At 41.1% G+C, this 20347-nt stretch overlaps 2 protein-coding genes across 3 annotated transcripts; one reads left to right on the forward strand and one right to left on the reverse strand.

Annotated features, from left to right (window-relative positions):
- Positions 1 to 168: 168 nt before the first annotated feature.
- On the forward strand, positions 169 to 8561 carry si:dkey-246e1.3 (uncharacterized). The gene is made up of 3 exons (XM_053491957.1): positions 169 to 370; positions 7994 to 8090; positions 8225 to 8561. Exons 1-3 carry the CDS (start codon positions 169 to 171, stop codon positions 8502 to 8504), a joined length of 579 nt encoding a protein of 192 aa, XP_053347932.1. The 3' UTR covers positions 8505 to 8561.
- An 82-nt stretch (positions 8562 to 8643) lies between these two features.
- Positions 8644 to 20115, reverse strand: xpnpep1 (X-prolyl aminopeptidase (aminopeptidase P) 1, soluble). Of its 2 annotated transcripts, none has more exons than XM_053493376.1 (20): positions 19995 to 20115; positions 17941 to 18065; positions 17246 to 17309; positions 17001 to 17105; positions 16806 to 16898; positions 15941 to 16084; positions 15756 to 15851; positions 15139 to 15220; positions 14815 to 15025; positions 14608 to 14697; positions 14431 to 14481; positions 12344 to 12402; positions 12129 to 12206; positions 11906 to 11977; positions 11720 to 11780; positions 11523 to 11592; positions 10556 to 10729; positions 10361 to 10437; positions 10076 to 10174; positions 8644 to 8948 (listed from the first exon to the last, which is right to left on the reverse strand). In XM_053493376.1, exons 2-20 carry the CDS (start codon positions 18055 to 18057, stop codon positions 8829 to 8831), a joined length of 1863 nt encoding a protein of 620 aa, XP_053349351.1. In that variant the 5' UTR covers positions 18058 to 18065; positions 19995 to 20115; the 3' UTR covers positions 8644 to 8828. The 2 variants fall into 2 exon arrangements, with proteins under 2 accessions (XP_053349351.1, XP_053349350.1); XM_053493375.1 differs by lacking the exon at positions 19995 to 20115 and adding an exon at positions 18215 to 18310.
- Positions 20116 to 20347: the final 232 nt, after the last annotated feature.

A 20347-nucleotide genomic window follows, 5' to 3' on the forward strand; every position in this document is an offset into this window, starting at 1 on the left:
TCGCACCTCAAACTAGAACTTTATTTCTTTCCCGCTGGGTAACTAATTACCTCCTCGCCCCTAGACGTGAAGTTTTTCCACATTCTACAACACTCCGAGCTGATTGTGTTTGTGTAAAATGGCATTCCAGCCCCCTGCCCACAAACAAGACCAAGTTGGCAGGGAAGAATGGGGGGGACTAAAGGGTTTGAGAGGGGCATCACCATGGAAACCAACTTGAGTCACATGATTCCTTCGAATGTCTCAGTCCGCCTTTCTTGCATTGGAGATGCCAGTGCTACAATGGCTGAGAACAGGCCGAGAACTTTGAGCTCGGTGCTTTATCTTAACAGCACAAAGACAGACAGCGAGAGCAGAGATGTCGCCTACGGTGAGATACACAGATTTAGTTTTTTCCCATTTATGAAATGACAAAATTTAAGATTTTTATACATTTTCAATGAATTATAAATTTTACCAAATCAGCCAAAAAGCTGTTAAAAGTTTATACCTACTGTATATACAGTCATGTGTAAAAGTTAGTGCCCCTCTTTTAATTCTATGCCTTTTTGTAAAAAAAAAAAAAACTAAATAAAAATCATCTGATCATATCTGGTCTCAGTATTAGGCAAACCTCAGCAGAACAACAACATAAAAGTTTTTTTCCAAGTCAAAACAGAAAAAAAAAAAATTGCACAAAAACAAGTAATAAGCAATTAGATTCCTACCACAGCATGTTTGTTTAACAGTTGGGTTGAAGTCTGGATTCCGACTAGGCCGTTCCAAAACCTTGATTCTTTTCATTTACAGCCATTCTGATGTAGATTTACTGCTGTGCTTTGGATCATTGTCCTGTTGCAGTTCATTTTTAGCTGTCGAACAGATGGCTACATTTGCCTTTAGAATATTCTGGTATACAGAGGAGTTCATGGTCAACTCAATGCATCCAAGATTCCCAGGTCCTGTAGCTGCAAAAACCAAGCCCAGTTCATCACCCCTCCACCACCCGCCATGCTTGACAGTAGGTATGAGGTGTTTCTACTGGAATGCTGTTTGGTGTTTAACAAACATGGCACTGGACCAGTGGCGGCTGCTAGCTTTTGAAACAGGGGAAGCTCGTATTAGGACTTCATCATAAAATTCATTCTGTTCTTTGCACTTTTCATGCCTTTTGTATGCCCTGTCAAAGTTACCCAGATCCCCAAAACCCACGTTTGACCAAACACATCCCATTCCCTGAGAAGGTTTCATCAAAAGGCATGGTCAACAGTACATTTTCTGTCACAGCACTTCCAGTCAGCCAGTTCACCTTGTGAGCTAAAAAGACCTGTTGTTTTTTCCTGATTTTTAGACCAGATCAATCTTGGGCCATGGTCGTGGTTTACATCACCAGCAAACAATACAGAGTGCAGCAGTTCGTCGTACCACTTCACCTGCACTTCCGCATGGGACTGAACTCGAATCTCTGTAATGTATACTTAAGACATACTGTCAATCAAAAAAGGGGTTCCGCGCCTCCAATCATCATGCAGCAGCCCAGCGTCCTGGCCCGCCCACTGCTCTCTTTTACTCCCAGAGAAGCTGAGCTTTCCTGGAAGTGACGATTTTGGTGCATTTATCCAATTACCGTCCAGCTTTTCTGCAGTGAAAAAAGCTCCTCTGTGCTGCCCATAGAGCTCCAGTGAAGCTGGGCTTCAGGAGGGTTTAATGCGCTGTGCTGCACGAAAATGTATGACAATGTATGAAATCGCGTCAAACAATCGACAATAAATACCTGATTTTGAACAAGCTAGTCATACAGTTGAACACATTCTAGCGCACTTTTATTAAAACCAATATAAATACGACAGTGCATATATGAGCATTTATTTTCTGACATAGTAGAGGAAGCGGAGTTTCCCTTGTAGTCTTAGAGCAGCCGCCACTGCACTGGACCTTAAGACCAAACAGCTTTGGTATCATTTGTCCATAGGGCCTTGTTACAGGAGCCGCATGGTTTGTTGTGGTTTTGTGAACCTCAGTCGTGCTTCAATGTTCTTTATAAACAGAAGAGACTTTCCCCTGGAAACCCTTCCAAGAAAAGCGTACTTGTTCATTCTTCGTCTAATTGTGCCGTCATAGCCTTTACCGTTTAACATGCTTAATACGGCCTGTAGGGCCTGAGATGTAGCTCTTGAGTTTTTGGTATTTCTCTGAGCATTGCATGGTCTGACTTTGGAGTAAATGTCCTGGTATTGATGTTACTATGACACAGAAGCTCTAAAGCTTGTATTGAGCAGAAAGGGGCAAGTCCAAATGATGCCTCGCATAAAGGGCATCTGTTGTGTCCCCAAGAGTCTTGTGACCAATGACAAACGAAGCCTCGCGTTTGCTGGAATCACATGACTAACTCTTCGGTGCTTAAGTAAAGGCATGTGCAAGATTCAGAGATGTTGATTATGTGCATAAACATTTACTTGAGCAGTGGTGCTACATGTACATCTTAATTGCGCTGATTGCGATGTTACAATCTAGTTGCTAAACAAAATTTGCCCACTAGATGACGGTACAATGATCTCTTGTATGAAGCATCATAAAATTAACCTTTCCTGGGAAGCCTTGACACCTAAATTTTGAAGAGGCTTCATCTGGCCCTCACTATGTTCTGGGACGTCCACTCCTGAGAAGATTGGCAACTGTCCTGAATGCTTTCCACTTGTGAATAATCTTTCTCACTGCAGAACACTGAGCTCCAAATTTCTTGGAAATAATTTATAATCCTTTCCAGATGTGCAGCAACAATTGCATTTCTAAGTCCAGTGCTTATGTCTTTCCCTTTGGCATTCTGCTAACACACACCAGAATGCTCCAAACCAGCTACAGTGGGAGCCACGTCAAACAGCCGCTTGGAGCATGATAGGTCCATGACAGGACCGTGACAGGACCATGATCGATTCGTGCACGGAATGTGATCCCCCGCGATGACGTAGTTAACGATGCCCCGCCCCATAAACGCCCCCATGCGCTTTCTAAAAAGATGGTTGCAATGCTGTATAATTCCGCCAGATGGAGCATTGACTGCTTCAGTTAACTGCAGTGTCCAAGCAGACGGTTACTATATTTGATATATATAACATAACTTACGTCAACATAGTTTCATAAATAGATGATGTGGTAAAAAATAGGGATAAAAAACGATTCATAAAACAGATTTTACAGATCACAGATCACAGATCACTCAATACACAACCCATGATGCTTATGCTATTTTTAATTAATGATTAATTTAATTAATTAATAAAACCACTTATTGCAATATTTTTCACGACATCCTTAATAATACTTAAAGACACGGTAACATCTGTAATTTATCTATACCGTAGGTATACCGTGCGGGCTATGTACAGTATTTTACATTACAGTGTATTTTATCTATTTTCGTTTAATAGAAAACGGTAGATAATATTTTGCTGCAAAGTAAAGCTTAAAATTTAACTTCTGCTTGAGTTTGTTTTCGTTATATTTTTTATGTTTTCGCTGATGTTTTTTTTCGCTGATAGTCAAAAATTGGCAAAACAAATCGATTAATAATTAACGCATAATATCTGGAACAAATACCTGTCCATACGGATCAGTCTGTCTTTAGTCATTTAACCAGCATAACGTCCCCCATCAAAGATCTGATCGGCCATTAATCACTTATCACTACGGTGAATAGATGCAGCAGCAGAGGCAGATTAAATCCCCAGAAACATTCACACCTGAACACAATACTAACAGAACTAAACAGTTCCAGAGGGTTAGCGCCTGTTATCAGGACAGGAATCACCTACAGGATAACACTGTAATTTTTACTGCTTATATATTTTTGCCATAGTTTCATTTGTTTGTGTGTGTACGTGTGTGTGTGTGTGTGTGTGAGGGAGAGAGAGAGAGAGAGAGCGCGTGCGCGAGAGACGGCTTATATTGATTTATCCAAGGTTACTAAAGCCTGGCTTACTACTACTAATAAAAATATTTCAATGTAACCCATGGGTCTCAATCACAAAATCAACCAACGCTGTAAACAGATGACAAGACAAATTATATAGGCTACTCTGAAACGTTAATTTGAACATTTAAAAAAAAAAATATATATATATATATATATATATATATAAACAATCGACTATTATTGTCAGGGTCAAGTTTACGGGGCTTCTCAGTCTTTCGTTAATTTTACTACTGACTCGAAATGTGGCTTATTAAAGATGCACTGTTTTATTGGACATGGCTGTTTTGTAATGTTCTGCAAAATAAACACTGTCTACGGTTCGAATATACTGTAAACGTCTCAAAGTCACGTCTCTTCAATTCCTTCTGCAGTAATGTTATCGTGGTGTAAATTATTAACGTATCGATGTATTTCACTTGCAGACAAAATAGTCTAGTAACGAAAGTAATGAATTTGTCACTACTCTTCTCTTACGCAGCACGGCTAAAAAGATAATAAAAATGACACCAATCCTGCCATGATGCTACCCTGCCCATACACAACACTGGCTGGGGAGATGAACTCAGACTTTACAAAACTTACTATTATTTCATGAGACGAAATTAAGCAAGGATGAAGAGAACAGAAGTGAACTCTCCTCTGTGTAATATCTAAGTAGAGTGTAACTGGAGCAGCCCCCCGTGTAACTCTGATTAGGAAAAGCTCACAGACACCAAACCTGCAGCACTTTGGTGTAATTTTTATTATCTTTTTAGCCGTGCTGCATAAGAGAAAAAGTAGTGACAAATTCGTTACTTTTAATATCGTGATGTTTGATTGGATATTATATAATTTCCAAGTTTGATAGTGTCGATTTTAGAGTGCATTATACGTGCGATGCGAAAAGCAAGTAAATAAACACGTAGCAATGCAAAGATATAAATTCAACAAAGTGTGATCATAATGGTTGTTGTTGCTGCTGTTTAGGTTATTGGTTCCATCGTGTTACTGAACGCAACTGTGTTCACAAGCGGAGGGAAAGAAAAACACTCGCTAACACGTTTGAATGAAAAGGGGCGGCGGCTTTTTTTGAAGATAGCGATTGCGTAATGGGGGGCAATCCGTGGCGGGGGGGAGGGGGGGGGGTTACACACCTCTGAACGTCTTTTGTCTTGTAAATGATTATCTTCGTTCATCTTCCAATCCCCCACAGCGCACACACTTTGTATACTGTTGCTATGTCTGTTCGGGCACTTGGTTATACAAAGCACTTTAATGTATAAAACACTTACTTCCTGGTTTGTTTTATTTTAAATATAGCTTATTACCTTTTCCCGCAAAATAAACATTAAACATAAACATGTTATCATTGTGTAAATTATTAACATATTGGTGTCTTTTAATTAAGGACAAAAACAGACCCTGCGCTTGTGTTTAGGACTGATACTGAACAGCTGTGTTCATAGGTTTAATCAACGATTTACAAGACAACAGTTAAAGCGTTTGTGGATGAGAGGTGTGTGTGTGCGCGCGCTCCGGCATTTCTCCGTTGCTTTAACACAAACATTTGGGCAGAGACAAGTAAGTCTGAAGTACCCCTCCCCCCGCCAAAAACACACACACACACACACAGAGCAATTAGCACCATGTCACAGTCAGTATTCTCCACTGAGGTTTCTTACCTTCCACTCCTTCTAAGTTTGTCTTTGCTCTTTTGATGGAGTTCTTAAAACCCCCCAAAAAATTATACTGAGAAAAAATGATTATGGGTCACATAATCACAAACACAAACTATCACAGATACATATGATCAAGTTATGTATTATATATAATAATAATAATAATAATTATTATTATTATTATTATTAGCCCAACTCTTTGACTATTTAAAACAATGTCGGGTCCCATTTTTTGCACATTGAAGTTGTTGGTTTAAGTAAATGTATTTTTAAATACACAAACAATCCCCCAACAATTAAAACACGCACACATGACTTTAAAAATAAAATTTATTCTTCCAAAACTAGTAAAAGGTAAAACAATAATTTGTATTAAACAGGTGAAAACATGTTTAATTTTTGCTTAAAGCTCATTAAAATACCTGGATAACACCAGCTGCTTATCAGTCTCTATCTGGTTCTTTTATATTAAAATATCATTTTTAAAAAATATGAAAGATGGAAATGTTTAATTCTTTGTTTCCCCCCTAAAGTATCAAGCGTTTTGCAATTCTATGTTCAGAATATACAGTAGACCTGACCAAACATCATTCTAAAGCTGTGACGTCATCCCTTCTACAGCTCCCTCAACAGCTTGTTCAGGCTCCTCCAATAGCTCCAAAAGGCCAACCGTCATCCGTCTGACCCCCCAATCCTCCAGGGCGGAGCTCTGATTAAAGAAAACAGGAGAATTTAGTGAAGACAAAGATAAACTTTACAGAATATCTAGTTGTAATAAATATAAAAGATATTAGTAAACCTACACCACAGAGTGTGTAAAATACTGTTTTGGGGAATTCTGGAATGTAAATAAACTGGGCTAACTTTAACCATTGAACTTTGTTAGTGTTAACCCCGGTCTGTCTGTAGTATCGTCTGCATTAAATTAACCGAGAATTTACTTAATGCGCTTTTCATACAAATAAGTTAGGCGATATAACACTCGTATACATTAGTTTATCTCTGAAGCCAAACTATAACTTCCCGAGTACTGAAGCACCCCACACCTCCCCACACACATACCTCCCCTCTCCACACACACCTCCCCCTCCCCCTTAACTGATAAACACTTCAGAGTTTTTATCCATCTCGGTAACTAAGCGCTCGCGCTACCGCGCAAAGTCACGGCAAAATTGAGAAAAATATAAACCCGGTTATTAGTGTTTAGCTCGCGAGCTCCTGTACATCTATCCTCAGCTTGTGTCCTTCATGAACTGCATCACATTATATTCACAGATATATCCGGCAGATTAACTCTTACCCAAAGAATAAATAAATGCTGAATTTATCCAGACAACACGCCTCAGACTCTAAAGGCATTTTTATAGAGCACAAACACTCTTCATCCGGTAGTGCAGCCTTTTGTAATAGGGACATTAATAGTATTTTCGAAGCTTTAGTGTCTTTTTAGTTAAAGATGAGTGACATTCTGAGTTTGTGACACTGACAGTAAGCTGTAATGTTAACTCCAGACTTGGTAAACAGATCATTAAGGTATCTAAAGTTACATCGCACGCTGCTCGTGCTGCCAGTGATTTTCAAAACGGCCGGTAAAAAAACTAAACTGGGAAATAAACTGTAAACTAATCCCAAACAAATTTAATAAATTAAAACACCACTTACCGCGAATAGTCCATTAAGCCGCCATCTTCATCTCTAGTGCAGTTTGGTAGCGTCAGTTCGGCGGGGGTGGGGGTGGGTTGTTAAAATCACGTGATTGCAACTCAGCGCAGCTAAATTGCTGGCTTGTGTTAACGTGTCCTTGAGAACGAAGCGCCATCTAGTGGTGGAACCAGGTAAATGCATAAATAGGGCTTGAATGGGCGTGTTTACTGTGAAATCTTGACACGCCTTTCTCGAAAGAAAAGGAGGGGGGATTACGGCGTGCATAGGGCAGCCGTACGCCATTCGTACGCCATTCACACTTCCGCGGCTATTTGGCGTGGCTCCATCTGTAACTGCCAAAACCTCTGCTTTTATAGAGGTCTGCACACCTGCTGATGATCAGTTAGTCAAGGGCTGATGAGTAGCAGCAGCTGGCTGCAACTTATCCTGTGGAAGGATTCTCTTTTCATTTCATTTTGGTTAAATAAATAATGGGACGATGAAAAATGTCATATGATGTTATAGGTTGTATTGTCCTAAAACTGATCAGATGATAGAATTAAAAGAGGGGCTGCATATAAGATCTTGTGTTTTAAGTAGGTGTCGAAATAACACTGTTGTTATATTTATGCTAAATATTCCTTAGCTGCCATTTCTTTTCTAACAATTCCTAATGGATGTTTTTTTTCCTTCCCGAGTAAACATGTGATAATGAGACTTTCCCTTTGTGACTATATAGAGTGTAAAGTGTTCAACATCACCATGCTCTCGCTCTCCCTGTGCGTCCTCACTGTGACGGCCATCACATGCTGTGTGTCCTATATCAACCGCTGGAGGTGATGCCTCTTACACAAATCCCTATAATGTAGTTTCCAGTGATATTTCAATGACATCGCTATGAAATACGCTTTTCCAATTGGTCAAATTGATACGTTGATTAATTAACTGATCAACTAATAATCGTTTGTAGGCACCACAAGCAAGCGTGCAAGTATGAAAGAGCTGTGGCATATGACCTCGGGGAGGAGCCAGTGAACCTAAAGGTCATGCAGAGGTCACAGAGTTTGCGTAACCCACTGCCTCTAGAATCATTCGGAAAGGACGACTCCTCTATTTACTACATCTGCACTAATCCACTTCCTGTCGGATGCCATGACGATGATGTTGATTTCTCACGCACACACACCACGCTGACTGACCCTAAAGATGACATCATGCTGGATCCACCCACCTTTTATATGCAGCTGTAGATCTAACACTCCAACTAAACACGCTGGGGTCCAACTATTCGAATGCTTTAAAGTCAATGAAATTGGGGGGCGAATCAGCATTGAAACAGGAATGGGTTAATTAAAATGAATAAATAAATAAATCACAAACTGCAATGAGTGGAGTTTGTCACTCTCAGGTTTATTGTTTTGTAAAAGCGGTGCCAAGTGTGGTTGTGCGCATGTGTGTGTTCGTGTGCTTCACAAAGTTGGCATGAAGACAATTCAGAGCAAAAAGTCAGAGAAAAGTCATTTCTGATAAGATCAATTAGGATGTCGTTAAATAAAAATTACTCGTGTATGACTTTAAGCGATCGGCTGAGTTTCCCTGATCAGCCAATCCAGACCTTCCTTCCTGCCCTGCCGCTCCAGCTCGGCGCCAACTGTCTCACGGCACTGCCGGTGGTAATTGTTCAGCCAGTCACGCTGCAGTGAGAAGAAGAATGTTTACTTAAAAAAAAAAAAAGTAGAGTTTATACTCCACATTTATACTGTAATAAAGAATTTAATATAAATGTATACATATTTATTGGATATTTTATATTAATTAATATATTTGTTTATGGAGGCTGTCAAAAAATGTTTTGCAAAGCCATAAAAATTTGTCTCTAAATGCGGCCACCAGTCCAGCCCCTAAGGTCTCTGAAGGGTCCGCGCCCTTCCAGTCACTCCTTGGACGCGTCCCCCGTCCCAGCCCTCCCAGTCCCTGAGTGTGTGTCCCGTCCCAGCCCTTCCAGTCCGTCCCAGCCCTTCCAGTGCCTGAGGGCGTCCCCCATCCATGCCCTTCCAGTCCCTGAGCACGTCTCTCGTCCCAGCCCTTCCAGTCCGACCAAGCCCTTTCAGTCAACGAGGGCGTCCCCCATCCATGCCCTTCCAGTCCCTGAGCGAGCCCCCCCCCCCGTCCCAGCTCTTACAGTCCCTGAGGGCGTCCCCCATCCATGCCCTTTCAGTCCCTGAGCGCGTCTCTCGTCCCAGCCCTTCCAGTCCGACCAAGCCCTTTCAGTCAATGAGGGCGTCCCCCTCCATGCCCTTTCAGTCCCTGAGCGCGTCTCTCGTCCCAGCCCTTCCAGTCCGACCAAGCCCTTTCAGTCAATGAGGGCGTCCCCCTCCATGCCGTTCCAGTCCCTGAGCGGGCCCCCCCCTCCCCCTTCCCAGCTCTTCCAGTCCCTGAGGGCATCCCCCATCCATGCCCCTCCAGTCCCTGGATGCACCTGCCCGTCCCAGCTTCTTAGTCTCTGGACACGACCCCCGTCACAGCCCCTTAGTCTCTGAGCGCGTTCAAATATCCCCGCCCTTCCAGTCTCTGAAAGTGCCCACACCCCCATCCCTGCCCTCTGAAAGCGTCCACCAAACTTCACCACTTAGCTTTCTTCATTAATTATAAATTCAAAAACACATTTGATTAATGAAAATAAGAAAATTCATCTTTTTTTTGCTGCATAAACTGAGATTTATATTTTTACAGAAAGTTTTCTTTACATTCCAAGTACTGCACCAGAACAGAACACTGTCATGCATTCACTGAATCTCTATAAACAATGTCAGTGTGTCACCTCTTTCTGTGTCAGCAGCTCTCTGTTGATCATCTTCAGTTGAATGGGGAAGAGTGTCAGGGGTTCGAACGTCAGACTGCCTCTGTTCCTGTAGTTATACTGATAGACAAAGAGAGGGGAAAGAAAAAAATCAATACAGCAGGTACTATCACTTCATCGTAACGTTAAATGAAAGATGTGTGAAGATTTAACGCTGCTAATGAGTTGAATCATCAACTCATTCATCAATCATTGAGACGTGTGTGATATTGTATGACAGTGATAATGTTAAAGGATTTCCCTTACTTTAGGCTTTGTAGGAACAACCAGGACAACGTTTTCCAGTCGAATGCCGAATGAGCCGTCCTCATAGTATCCCGGCTCTTAAAAAATACAAACAAGAACGTTTTTGGGTCATAAATAGAAGTATATGCAGCTCGTATCCTGAAACCAATCTATGTTCGTGCCTATATTAGTTTGTGTCTGTGTGTGTGTGTGTACCGTCGCTGAGGATCATTCCAGCTTCCAGTGGTTCATCAGCAAAGGTTTTGTAACTGATGCCGCAGGGTCCTTCATGGACGTTGAGGAAGCAGCCGACTCCGTGGCCGGTGCCGTGCAGGTAATCCAGTCCAGACTCCCATAGAGCGGCACGCGCAAACGAGTCTAGCAGGTGACCTGCACGCACACACACACACACACACACAAACACAAACACACACTGTGTATACACTCAGAAGCAATAAGACCTCAGTTTATCACCTAAATTGAAATTGGACTTTTTTAAGGGGGAAAAAAATCCCTGAACAGCAAAAGACAAGAATCAGAATTAAATTAAATTAAATTTAGAGGAAAAACAGCCTTAGTGTCACCAAAACATAAAAAAAAAAAAAAAAATCATGTTTTTTTGTGACCACCAGTGTGTAAAAAATTTATTTTGTGTCTATATGTGTGTGTACAGCATGCGTTTAAAGCACACGCACACACAGAGACTCCTCCTACTTTCGCCTTCACAGACACACACACTCTTTCTCTCTGCTCTACACAGAAACACAGCTGTCGATATTCTTTTCAAAGGTAAAGTGCAGGTTAATTTGTTTTATTTTTACTTTACAGCAGTGAATCCGGTACTGTGTTTTTGTTTTTGTTTTTTTGGTTTACGAGCGTTTTGAAATATAAGCAGCTTCCTGAACAAATTATGCTTGTAATCAAAGGTTCCACTGCATATATTTGGTAGTCGTAAAGCAAACATGTCTATGTTTTTTGTGTTTGTCTTTTTTTATTTTATTATTATTAAAACAGCTCAAGAAGCAACATGTTCGTGCACTTTCTAAAGATTTTTAATTATTAAAGTAATCGTTAGTTGCAGCCCTAGAGTTAAGGATAAATTGTAAGTGGAATTACAATGATAAACATGTTTAGTACTAAAGAAAACAATGCAGTTTCTTTAGAATGTCTCATATCCGGGTACCTTTAGTTCCATTGGGGAAAATAGCAGCACTGACGGCGATGTGGCCCTTCAGGACGTACGTAAAGCATTCCTGAAAACAACACCACAAACAGAGCGCAATGAACTTCACTTCCTGCAGAGGGAGCCAAAGGACACATTACACTGAGTGTGTGAGAGATTCATGGCGAGATCATGAGATATAATACAAACATGATCACCTTCTCATAGTCTGTAGGAGTCCCGAAGTGCACCGTACGCGTCACATCCGTCGTTCCGTCCCTGCACACGTGAAACAGTCAAAAAACGCTACACTGATTTTGCAAGCTCTCACTCAGCTTTTAACTGTCTAGTAGAAATCTTCCTTAATATGTGTGTTAAAAGTGTGTGTGTGTTCGCACACGTACTTGTACTGCGCTCCAGAGTCGATGAGGTAAACTTCATTAAGAGACAGAGTCCTGTTGGTCTCAGGAAGCGGTCTAACACACACACATACACACACACACACACACAAAAACATCATTAGCGATTCCTGTTGTGGCTATAGATGAAATATGAAGTTCTGCTCAAATGAATGTACAGGATATACACTGTGTGCAGGTGGTTAAAACAAGGACATACGATACACACCGGTAGTGAATGATGGCGCCGTTTGATCCCACGCTGGAGATGGTAGGGAAACTAAGACCGACAAAATCCTTCTGTTGACTGGAAAAGGAGGAAAATATACGAAGAAGATGATGAGAATAAAAAAAAAATAGAGAGTTCACATCACAGAGAAGTGCCGAAAAAGAAAGGTAAGTTATTGTTGTTACATAAAGGATGTGTAAGAGGTTAAAACACACCTGCGCAGCTCTTCGGCTTTATCTGCAGCTGATATCTCAGTCACTGTACCTTTAGGAATCTAAAAGAGCAGTAACAGGTTACACACACAATCACTAGTATAAACCTTAATTTAGGCAAATTATCACTCTCTCTCTCACACACACACACTGTATTTTGACTTCATAACTCATTTTTTACTCCACCCCGGACTCAGAAATATGATCATGAGAGTCTATACAGTAACCTCGGACTGCGAGTAACGCGGATATTAAAAAGATTAATAAATTTTGACTTGAAAAACGAATAAGTCTTGGTTTACGAGTACCGAGTATCATGTATCACGCATGCGCTTCTTGTTTTGTTTTTTTTCTCTTGCACTGCGGAATTGTGGGTAATCGTCTCCCCTGCTGATTCTTAGTGCGCGTCTCTCACTGGTATAATAAACATCCATGCACGCGTGTACTGTTTACTATAACACTGTGACCACGTGTGTGTGCGTAAAACATATTTTGTGTCTGTATGCGTTTGTGTACAGCGCGTGTGTGAAGCAAAAGCAAGTCGCATTATACCTCTTTTCCATTGCTCTAGTTCCCGTGCCGGTTCCGTGCCGGTTCCCAATTTTAGAACCAGTGCCGCGCTTTTCCACAGAAAAAAAAATTAGTGCCGGCGCCCAAAAATAAGCACCGAACCAGCCCCTAAACTCTGCTGCTCTAGTTGCGAGAACCCGTGACGTCACGAGCGGTGGGCGGAGTTATAGGGAGCGTTAAAAAAAAAATGGCGGAGACCCAAAGTCCGTTAATGTGGAGCGCAGACGAAACAAAAGCGTTTTTTCGGCATTTTGGACATTCGCCGAGATTCAGCAGAAATTAAAGTGCTTTAAGAAAAAAAAAATTTGTATGAGGAAATAAGAGAAGAACTTAAAGTCGCTGGCTTCACACGAACAAGCGACCAAATAGTGTATAAGCTAAAAAAAACTGAAGAAAGACTTTCAGCGGTTATAAAACATCGAATAAACTGCTTTTGGATACTGAAATACATTTTCATACTAGTTTGGAGAATAACCAGAAAACTGACTTCGGCCATGATCGTTTCTGTTTAGTGGGCGTGGCCTGTGACGTATTATCATGCAGCTCCCGCTGAGCTGCTGTCTAGTGTAAATGCAGGCTGCTCTTTGTGTGTGTGTGCGCACGCGTCATTGGACATGGTGCCACACACATACAGACCCCTCCCACTTTCGACTTCACACACACACACAAACAATCTTTCTCTCTGCTCTACACAGAAACACTGCTCTATTACGATTCTTTTTAAAGGTAAAGTGCTGGATAATTTGTTTTATTTTTACTTTACAGCTGTGGTTTCCTTAAACATTTCTTGTTTATTTTTACAGTAAAACAACGTTTCTGTTGTGTGCACGCGTGTGTGAAAAGACTGGAGGAAGGGTAACTGTGTAAGACGAGAAGGGGGAGAGGGGGACTTGCCTTAGATCTACACATGCATGCACACAGCGCTTGCGCACACAAACAGAAACACCTCCATATTTATCTGTCGGGATTTTTTTTTACTTTTTTTTTTAAAGGTAAATTGCATGTTAATTTGTTTTATTTTTACCCTATATTTTGTATATTTGAATTATTTTTATGTATTTATTTTTTTGGGCTCTGGAACAAATAATGTGAGTTTCCATTATTTCTCATGGGATAATACGATTTGGTTTACGAGTGTTTTAAAATATAAGCCCGTTTCCGGAACAAAATAATTAATTAACTAACGTTTTTTTTCTTTGGCTGTAGACCACTTGAGTTTTATTAACCTTCCGGAGTTTCGTAAATAGGAGCTGTTCATTATATGTAACTGTGTTTCTCTGCAGAGCCTGTGTGACCATCAGTACACACATGTTGCAAATTAAAAATCAAATCAAAAATGAAATCAAAAATGAAAAGCATTAGATGACAAAGGAATCCGAGATGAGAGCTGGAGCCAGGGTTCAGCTGGAGAAGGTAATTTAGTCTTACTCTTTTCACCACCGTGATCGATTCATTAATTAGTAACGGACGGAAACACAGTAATAATAATAATAATAATAATAATACTGTTATAATGATACCTCTTTCTCCAGCCAGGCGAAGAACTCACAGAGTGCCACTGCATCTTTAATCTGAAACGTTTTTATGATAAGACAAAAGAAGATTATCTAACCTCAGCAGTATTATTATATAACACGATCATATCGTAAAGCCGTGTAACTGATTATAGCGATGGTTGAGCTTTAACTTTCACTCACGTGTGCCACCCTCATGCCCTGGATCTCTGTAGGGTTCTTCACTGCTTTGGCCAGACACAGAGGCGTGTATGGGATTGCAGATCTGTGCACCTGGAAAGGAATGACATGATGTACAGTATGGATTATAATTTTCTTTGCCATCATTTAATTATTACAAATGTGTGCATCAATAATCCTAAACATGCCGAGCGCGTGTGTTTGACTGACCTTCGGGATGGCCTGGGTGAGAGCGCAGCTGGCCTTGTCGCTGATCCACACCTTGTCTTTGGGGCCGAGAGCCGAGCAGACGGCCTGCAGCTCTGAGCAGACGCTTTCGTACGGTAAACACTGCACACTCAGCTCGGGCTTAGTCGCCGCATCCAGCTCCAGGTGCTGCCTCACCTCCGGGTCCTTAACGCGCTTCTCGTCCATGAACAATCTGACGGCGGGGACGGATACAGCATATAGGATTTAATTATGAATTCCACAACGAAGAAAATGTTAATTCCTATACACAGCATATATAATCTATATTTATAAGAGTTTTATTACCGTATGCTGCCGAGTCCGATGATGGCGTACGCGAAGAACACCGGATTGTACTCGATATCTGAGCCACGCAGGTTAAAAAGCCCTGCAGATGATAAGAACAAACAAACGGTACTAGTTAATACTAACTCGTCTTATAGGCATTCAATTATACAGTATATTAACGGACACAAAGATGATCTGAGCTGTAGTACAAAAAAGAATAAAACAAGCACACACTGCTGTTATTATATACAGTACCATGCCATCTTCAGCCTAATTGTCCCCCATATCTTTGTTTTTTTGGAGGATAAGAAAAACAAAGATAAAAGGATTGGCGCAGGGGGTGTAAACTTTTGCACTCGTCTACAATACTGTGCCCTTTCCTCGTTATCTTTTTCGGAGTTTAGTATACATGAAAACAAACCTCTATCATTATAGGATATAGTTCAGCTAAGGAATGACCAACACACACACACACACACACACAATAAAAGATTCTATCAAACGATGTCAATCCAATTACCATCAACACTCCAATACGACCAATCTGCCCTAAGAGCTACTTTAATAAGCGAGCTGAGAGTAGCCTGAGAGCTACGTCGTCACACACACACACACGGAATCATCCTCATACACACATGCGATCTCGTCCAGGGCAGTCACGACGAACCAGGAGATCTTCCTCTCGGCCATCTTCGCCCTCAGCTGCATGATCTTATCCTGCCAGCTCAGACCTGATCACACAAACACCAGATGATCACAATGACGTCATATCATCCATATTCAACTCAAGTATACTAATACTGCTTGTGTGTGTGTTGACCGGTATATCGGAGGCCCAGAACGCTGAGCTGAGTGCTGGGTCGAGCTGGTCGGTCCTCCCAAATAGCATCGATTAGATTTTCCTGAACGGCGACCAGCCTGTGTCCGGCACTGCTCAGAGCTTTCGCCATGCTTTTCCACTGATCTAAAATACACAACAACAGGCACACAAATAGATCAAATACAACAGTATTTATTAAAGACGGGGCGGAAAAAATCATTTGGTTACTTATCGTGATTCTTTTGTGTGTTAATCCATTTTCTTTCTATACAGCATATAGTATTTGAATGAGGTTTAAAAAAAAAAAAAAAAGAGTTTAAATTGTCGTGAGTTGTTAAATAACAAGTAGTCCCCAACTTACAAACGAGGATGTGCGTGTAAATCCGATTTGTTCGACAAAGTGAGTCTTATGTGACTTTAAGACAAGTGTACAATAGAAAGCCGACGAAATCTGTCCCCTTTCCCTATGCTGCCATCATGTGGCCAAAAAATGTAATCGCACCCAAATAAATGAATCTCCCAGATGCCATTTTGTTTCAGAGCTGGTTTCCACTGTATTGGACTGTGAACTCTGTTTTGTTGAGGATTTTTCTGAAATTCGTATTATTTACCATCAGGACAGATTTACAGTACAGACATTTTCTATCATCATACTCCCGGACTGATTCATTGAAACTAGTGAAGTCGACTCATTTCCCCTCTCCAACACACGTACCTACACAGATATAACTTGTACATTCACTTATACACTGAAAATATCGTATATAATTGTAAATATTGGTATCTGATCCACTGCAGTGTCTATTTTTTTTTTTTTTTCGAGTTGAATCGTCACCCGGGTATCATAATAGAGCACAACTCTAACCGGCGGCGATGATCCAGGGGTCGACTCCCACTTTGGAGTTTTCCGGCAGGACGCTGATGAGCCAGTCCTCCTGCGACGGCGTCTCCTTCAGACCTGCAGAAAGACCCGAGAGCAGGAAGAGGGAAACTCAAGAGTCGTCTTAGGATAAACAGAAACGTCCGAGACGCGCGTTGAAGATCTTTTCTCCGCTCTTACCCATCTTCATGAGAGTCCAGTTGTTGTCCATCTGTTGGCTGGCCTGCAGGAAGTAGCGTCCGTCCGTCCACATGGCGGCGTGTTGTTCTGTCACGATAGCGGTTCCTATTATAAACACAAACACAGAAACAGTGAATATTACACATACGTAGGTTTTATAAAGGGGAACAACAATGATCAGCATGGTATTTATACACGATTATAAAAGGTGTATCACATTCAGGCTCGGTCATGAGAAGACGTACCCGCTGAGCCGTTAAATCCACAGATGAACTCGCGTCTGCAGTCACACGGCGCGATGTACTCGCTCTGTAACGGAAAAACAACCATGTATACATTTTAAAATGTGTGTGTATACTGTATATAAAATGTATTTTATCACCAATATTCCAAAGTAACTATAAATTCTACCGCGTATCATATCAGCTAAGAAACGAGCCGTGTGAAAGCACTACTACCCTAACCCTAACCCTGAAGAGGAAGGGGGTTTTACAGTCCTCTCCCCGAGGACACACACGCTCAGGTAATCAGGGGTGATTTCACAATCACGCAACCTGAGACGTGACACACACGAACATTTTCCCGGAAGAAGATTCGTCATGACCGACACAAACACCCCTGGTGTATTTTTTGCTTCTTTCTTCTACAATTGATTTCTTTCTTTATCTCATTAGTTTTTTTTTATGTAAATTATACAGATAAAGGGGCTTTGTATGCATGCGATATGTAAATTAGATCCAAATGGGTGGAGCTTGTTTCCACAGAGATGAAGCTGATTCATCATTTTTTTTGCATCAGACTTGTAGGCTTACAAATGTGACGAATATGAGCAAACATTATGCCACAGCAATATTGTGCATTCATTGCTTCGTATACCTAATGATCAGCACCTGATAACAGCGGATTCGAGTTCTCTGACTTTAAGCGCTGGCGTTCTCACCTGATGCGCGTCTCCTGAAGGTACGATGTACGCCTGGATGGGCTCGGTGAAGTGCTTTCCATTCTTCATCGCCTGCCTCAGGTGCCTCAGCAGCTCCAACGTGATCTTCGGCGACATGGCGGCGTCTGCACGCACAAAACACACCTGTTAAACGTTACGCTGAGGTAATAAGGATAAAGCACAAGTCCACAGACCTCACGACGGTCTGAACTTCTACGAAAGCTAATAAATCTATATATATATATATATATATATAAAGGTTTAAAAATGTTACCCTTGCTCATGATTTGCTTTTGCAGCCCGGATCTTGATTAAGCTCTGAGATCTGACAGTGTATTGAAGCTCAAAGTCTGACTGCACTCAGGTCTTTGGTCTTTAAGGCTCATAAAAGTGCCAACTCTCTGGTTAAACATTGATTTAGTGTAATAACAAGTGTATAGTGATTAGACAATAGAGATTTGAGTTGCAATTCTTTTGTGCGGTGATTCACGTACAGTCACAGTCACAAAACCAACAAATTTTTTTTTTTTTTAAATAATGAAGATGAACAGGCCGATTGACAAGAATTGGTTGGTTTTCAGTTTGATTGTCTGTGACCGGTGATCAGCATCAAATATAGACAATTCTGTCTCGAGTGCAGAAGCTTCTGAGCAGCGTAAAAGAAAACATTTTATGGTTACATTATCAAAAATCAAGCAAGTTAAAAGTCTCCGATTTGCCTTTTTCCAGACTTATACACATCTCAAAACGACAAGAGCTAATTAGTTAAAAATCTCCACACGCTCACTTTCAAATAGGGTTTTGAGACTCTGGATGTGGTAAAACAATGCAGTTTCTTTATAGTCCTACAGGTGGCGCACTCTGAACTATTTTCATCCCATGTGGTAAGAGTGAATTATTTGCTAAAATGTTTATAAATAATAATTATAGCAGATGACAGAGATCCGGGCTGCTCAGATAAATGTTACACTCTTGTATTTGAAGTTAGTTTGTGGTGTTTAAATGCTGCACTTTTTTTGTTTTTAAATGAGAAAACTAATGTTATAAAGAATGAGTTACATTTATTTACTCATTAGACTTTTTTTAAGTTTTAAAGTTGTAATAAAAAAAATCAGGGGGAAATGTAACATCGAATTACGAATATTTTTATAATATCGTGATACTTATAGAATCGCAGTTGTAATCGAATCAGCACGGAGGTATCGGGATAATATTGTATCTGGAGGTGACCGGTGATTCCCATCCCTACTAGATAATATGCAAAGTAACATAATAGTGAAGTGAGAGCAAAAAAAATAAAGTTTATTTCATATGGTTTTGATTTATGGTTTTATAGCTATTAGCTTATTTCCTTTTCTTCTGTCAGATCAGCAAAGCTTCCTCCATTTAATTAGGACAAACGCCTTCCTCCGCAGTGGCACAAAGTGACCTCAAGAGGGCGCATGAGGTCCTAAATCGAGCGCAGTGTAGTGCGCTTAAAGAGGGCGGTATTTTTTTTTTTTGCCTCGTCCAATCACATGAACGGAAACACCAGAGCCGGTCTCTGATTGGTCGAGTTTGCTCATGATACTGGATAACGAGGAAAACAATAACAAGCTGCTTAAATAGTGAACTAATTAAATAACCGTTAACTTGTACATCATATCACATCTTCAATCAAAGTACGATTAACTGTTTAAAGGTTAAAGGTTGTTTAAATTGACTAGACTAGGTTAATGGATTACTTCACTAGTCGTGATTTCTTAAAAAAACAACAACAAAAAAAACCCACTACGTCCCCAACACTTTACACATGACTACAATCTAAAATAGACGTCCTAAACAAACGGAAGCGTTTTATTACTACTTATTACTCGAACGCTTTTTGTTTATCATTCATTTGTTTACTAGCTCCATCCTTGCTGATCATAGACAACAAAAACGTGCACGCGCGAGACATCTCGCGCACCCGTCCCGCTCGGAATCCGTTTCCGTTACGCGTCCTCGCGCGGTTCCGTGTGTCTGTGCGTGTGCCTGTGTGTTCGTGTGAGTGACCCGGACCCCCGGAGAGATACCGTCTGACAGAAGGACCGTGTCGATGCCAGTAAGCTCTCCTCGGGAACTCTACGCTGCCGTGTGCTCATTGAGGAAACAGGAGGCCGCCATGTACAGCGTCGACGTGTGCGGTCACGTGACCGCCTCGCGTTTCCACTAGCGTCGCGGAGCGCAAGGCTCGCCCTCTTTTATGCAAATGAACTGCAAAGGCAACAAATCAGAACGGCCGAACTGGAGGAATCAGGTCGCCATGGCAACAACCGGACCCGATTTAATAATAAAGTGGGTTTTCTTATAGTTTACGCTTTTTTTTGCGCGAGTTTTGCTAACAACTTTACCTTTTGAAGCGTTACGTTGTACATAAGATGATGAA

The sequence above is a fragment of the Clarias gariepinus genome, chromosome 3, assembly GCF_024256425.1.
Source record: "Clarias gariepinus isolate MV-2021 ecotype Netherlands chromosome 3, CGAR_prim_01v2, whole genome shotgun sequence".
Taxonomy (NCBI): Eukaryota; Metazoa; Chordata; class Actinopteri; order Siluriformes; family Clariidae; genus Clarias; species Clarias gariepinus.

What these genes read in the sequence shown, in the direction of transcription:
- si:dkey-246e1.3 (XM_053491957.1), top strand. Translation starts at nt 169, where the DNA reads ATGGGGGGGACTAAAGGGTTTGAGAGGGGCATCACCATGGAAACCAAC. An exon ending in GAGCAGAGATGTCGCCTACG is followed by an intron (nt 371 to 7,993) that starts GTGAGATACACA and finishes GTGACTATATAG; the next exon opens with AGTGTAAAGTGTTCAACATC. An exon ending in TCCTATATCAACCGCTGGAG is followed by an intron (nt 8,091 to 8,224) that starts GTGATGCCTCTT and finishes AATCGTTTGTAG; the next exon opens with GCACCACAAGCAAGCGTGCA.
- xpnpep1 (XM_053493375.1), bottom strand. An exon ending in CTGGACTCTCATGAAGATGG is followed by an intron (nt 16,899 to 17,000) that starts GTAAGAGCGGAG and finishes GTCTTTCTGCAG; the next exon opens with GTCTGAAGGAGACGCCGTCG. An exon ending in GACTCTGGAGCGCAGTACAA is followed by an intron (nt 11,781 to 11,905) that starts GTACGTGTGCGA and finishes TCACGTGTGCAG; the next exon opens with GGACGGAACGACGGATGTGA.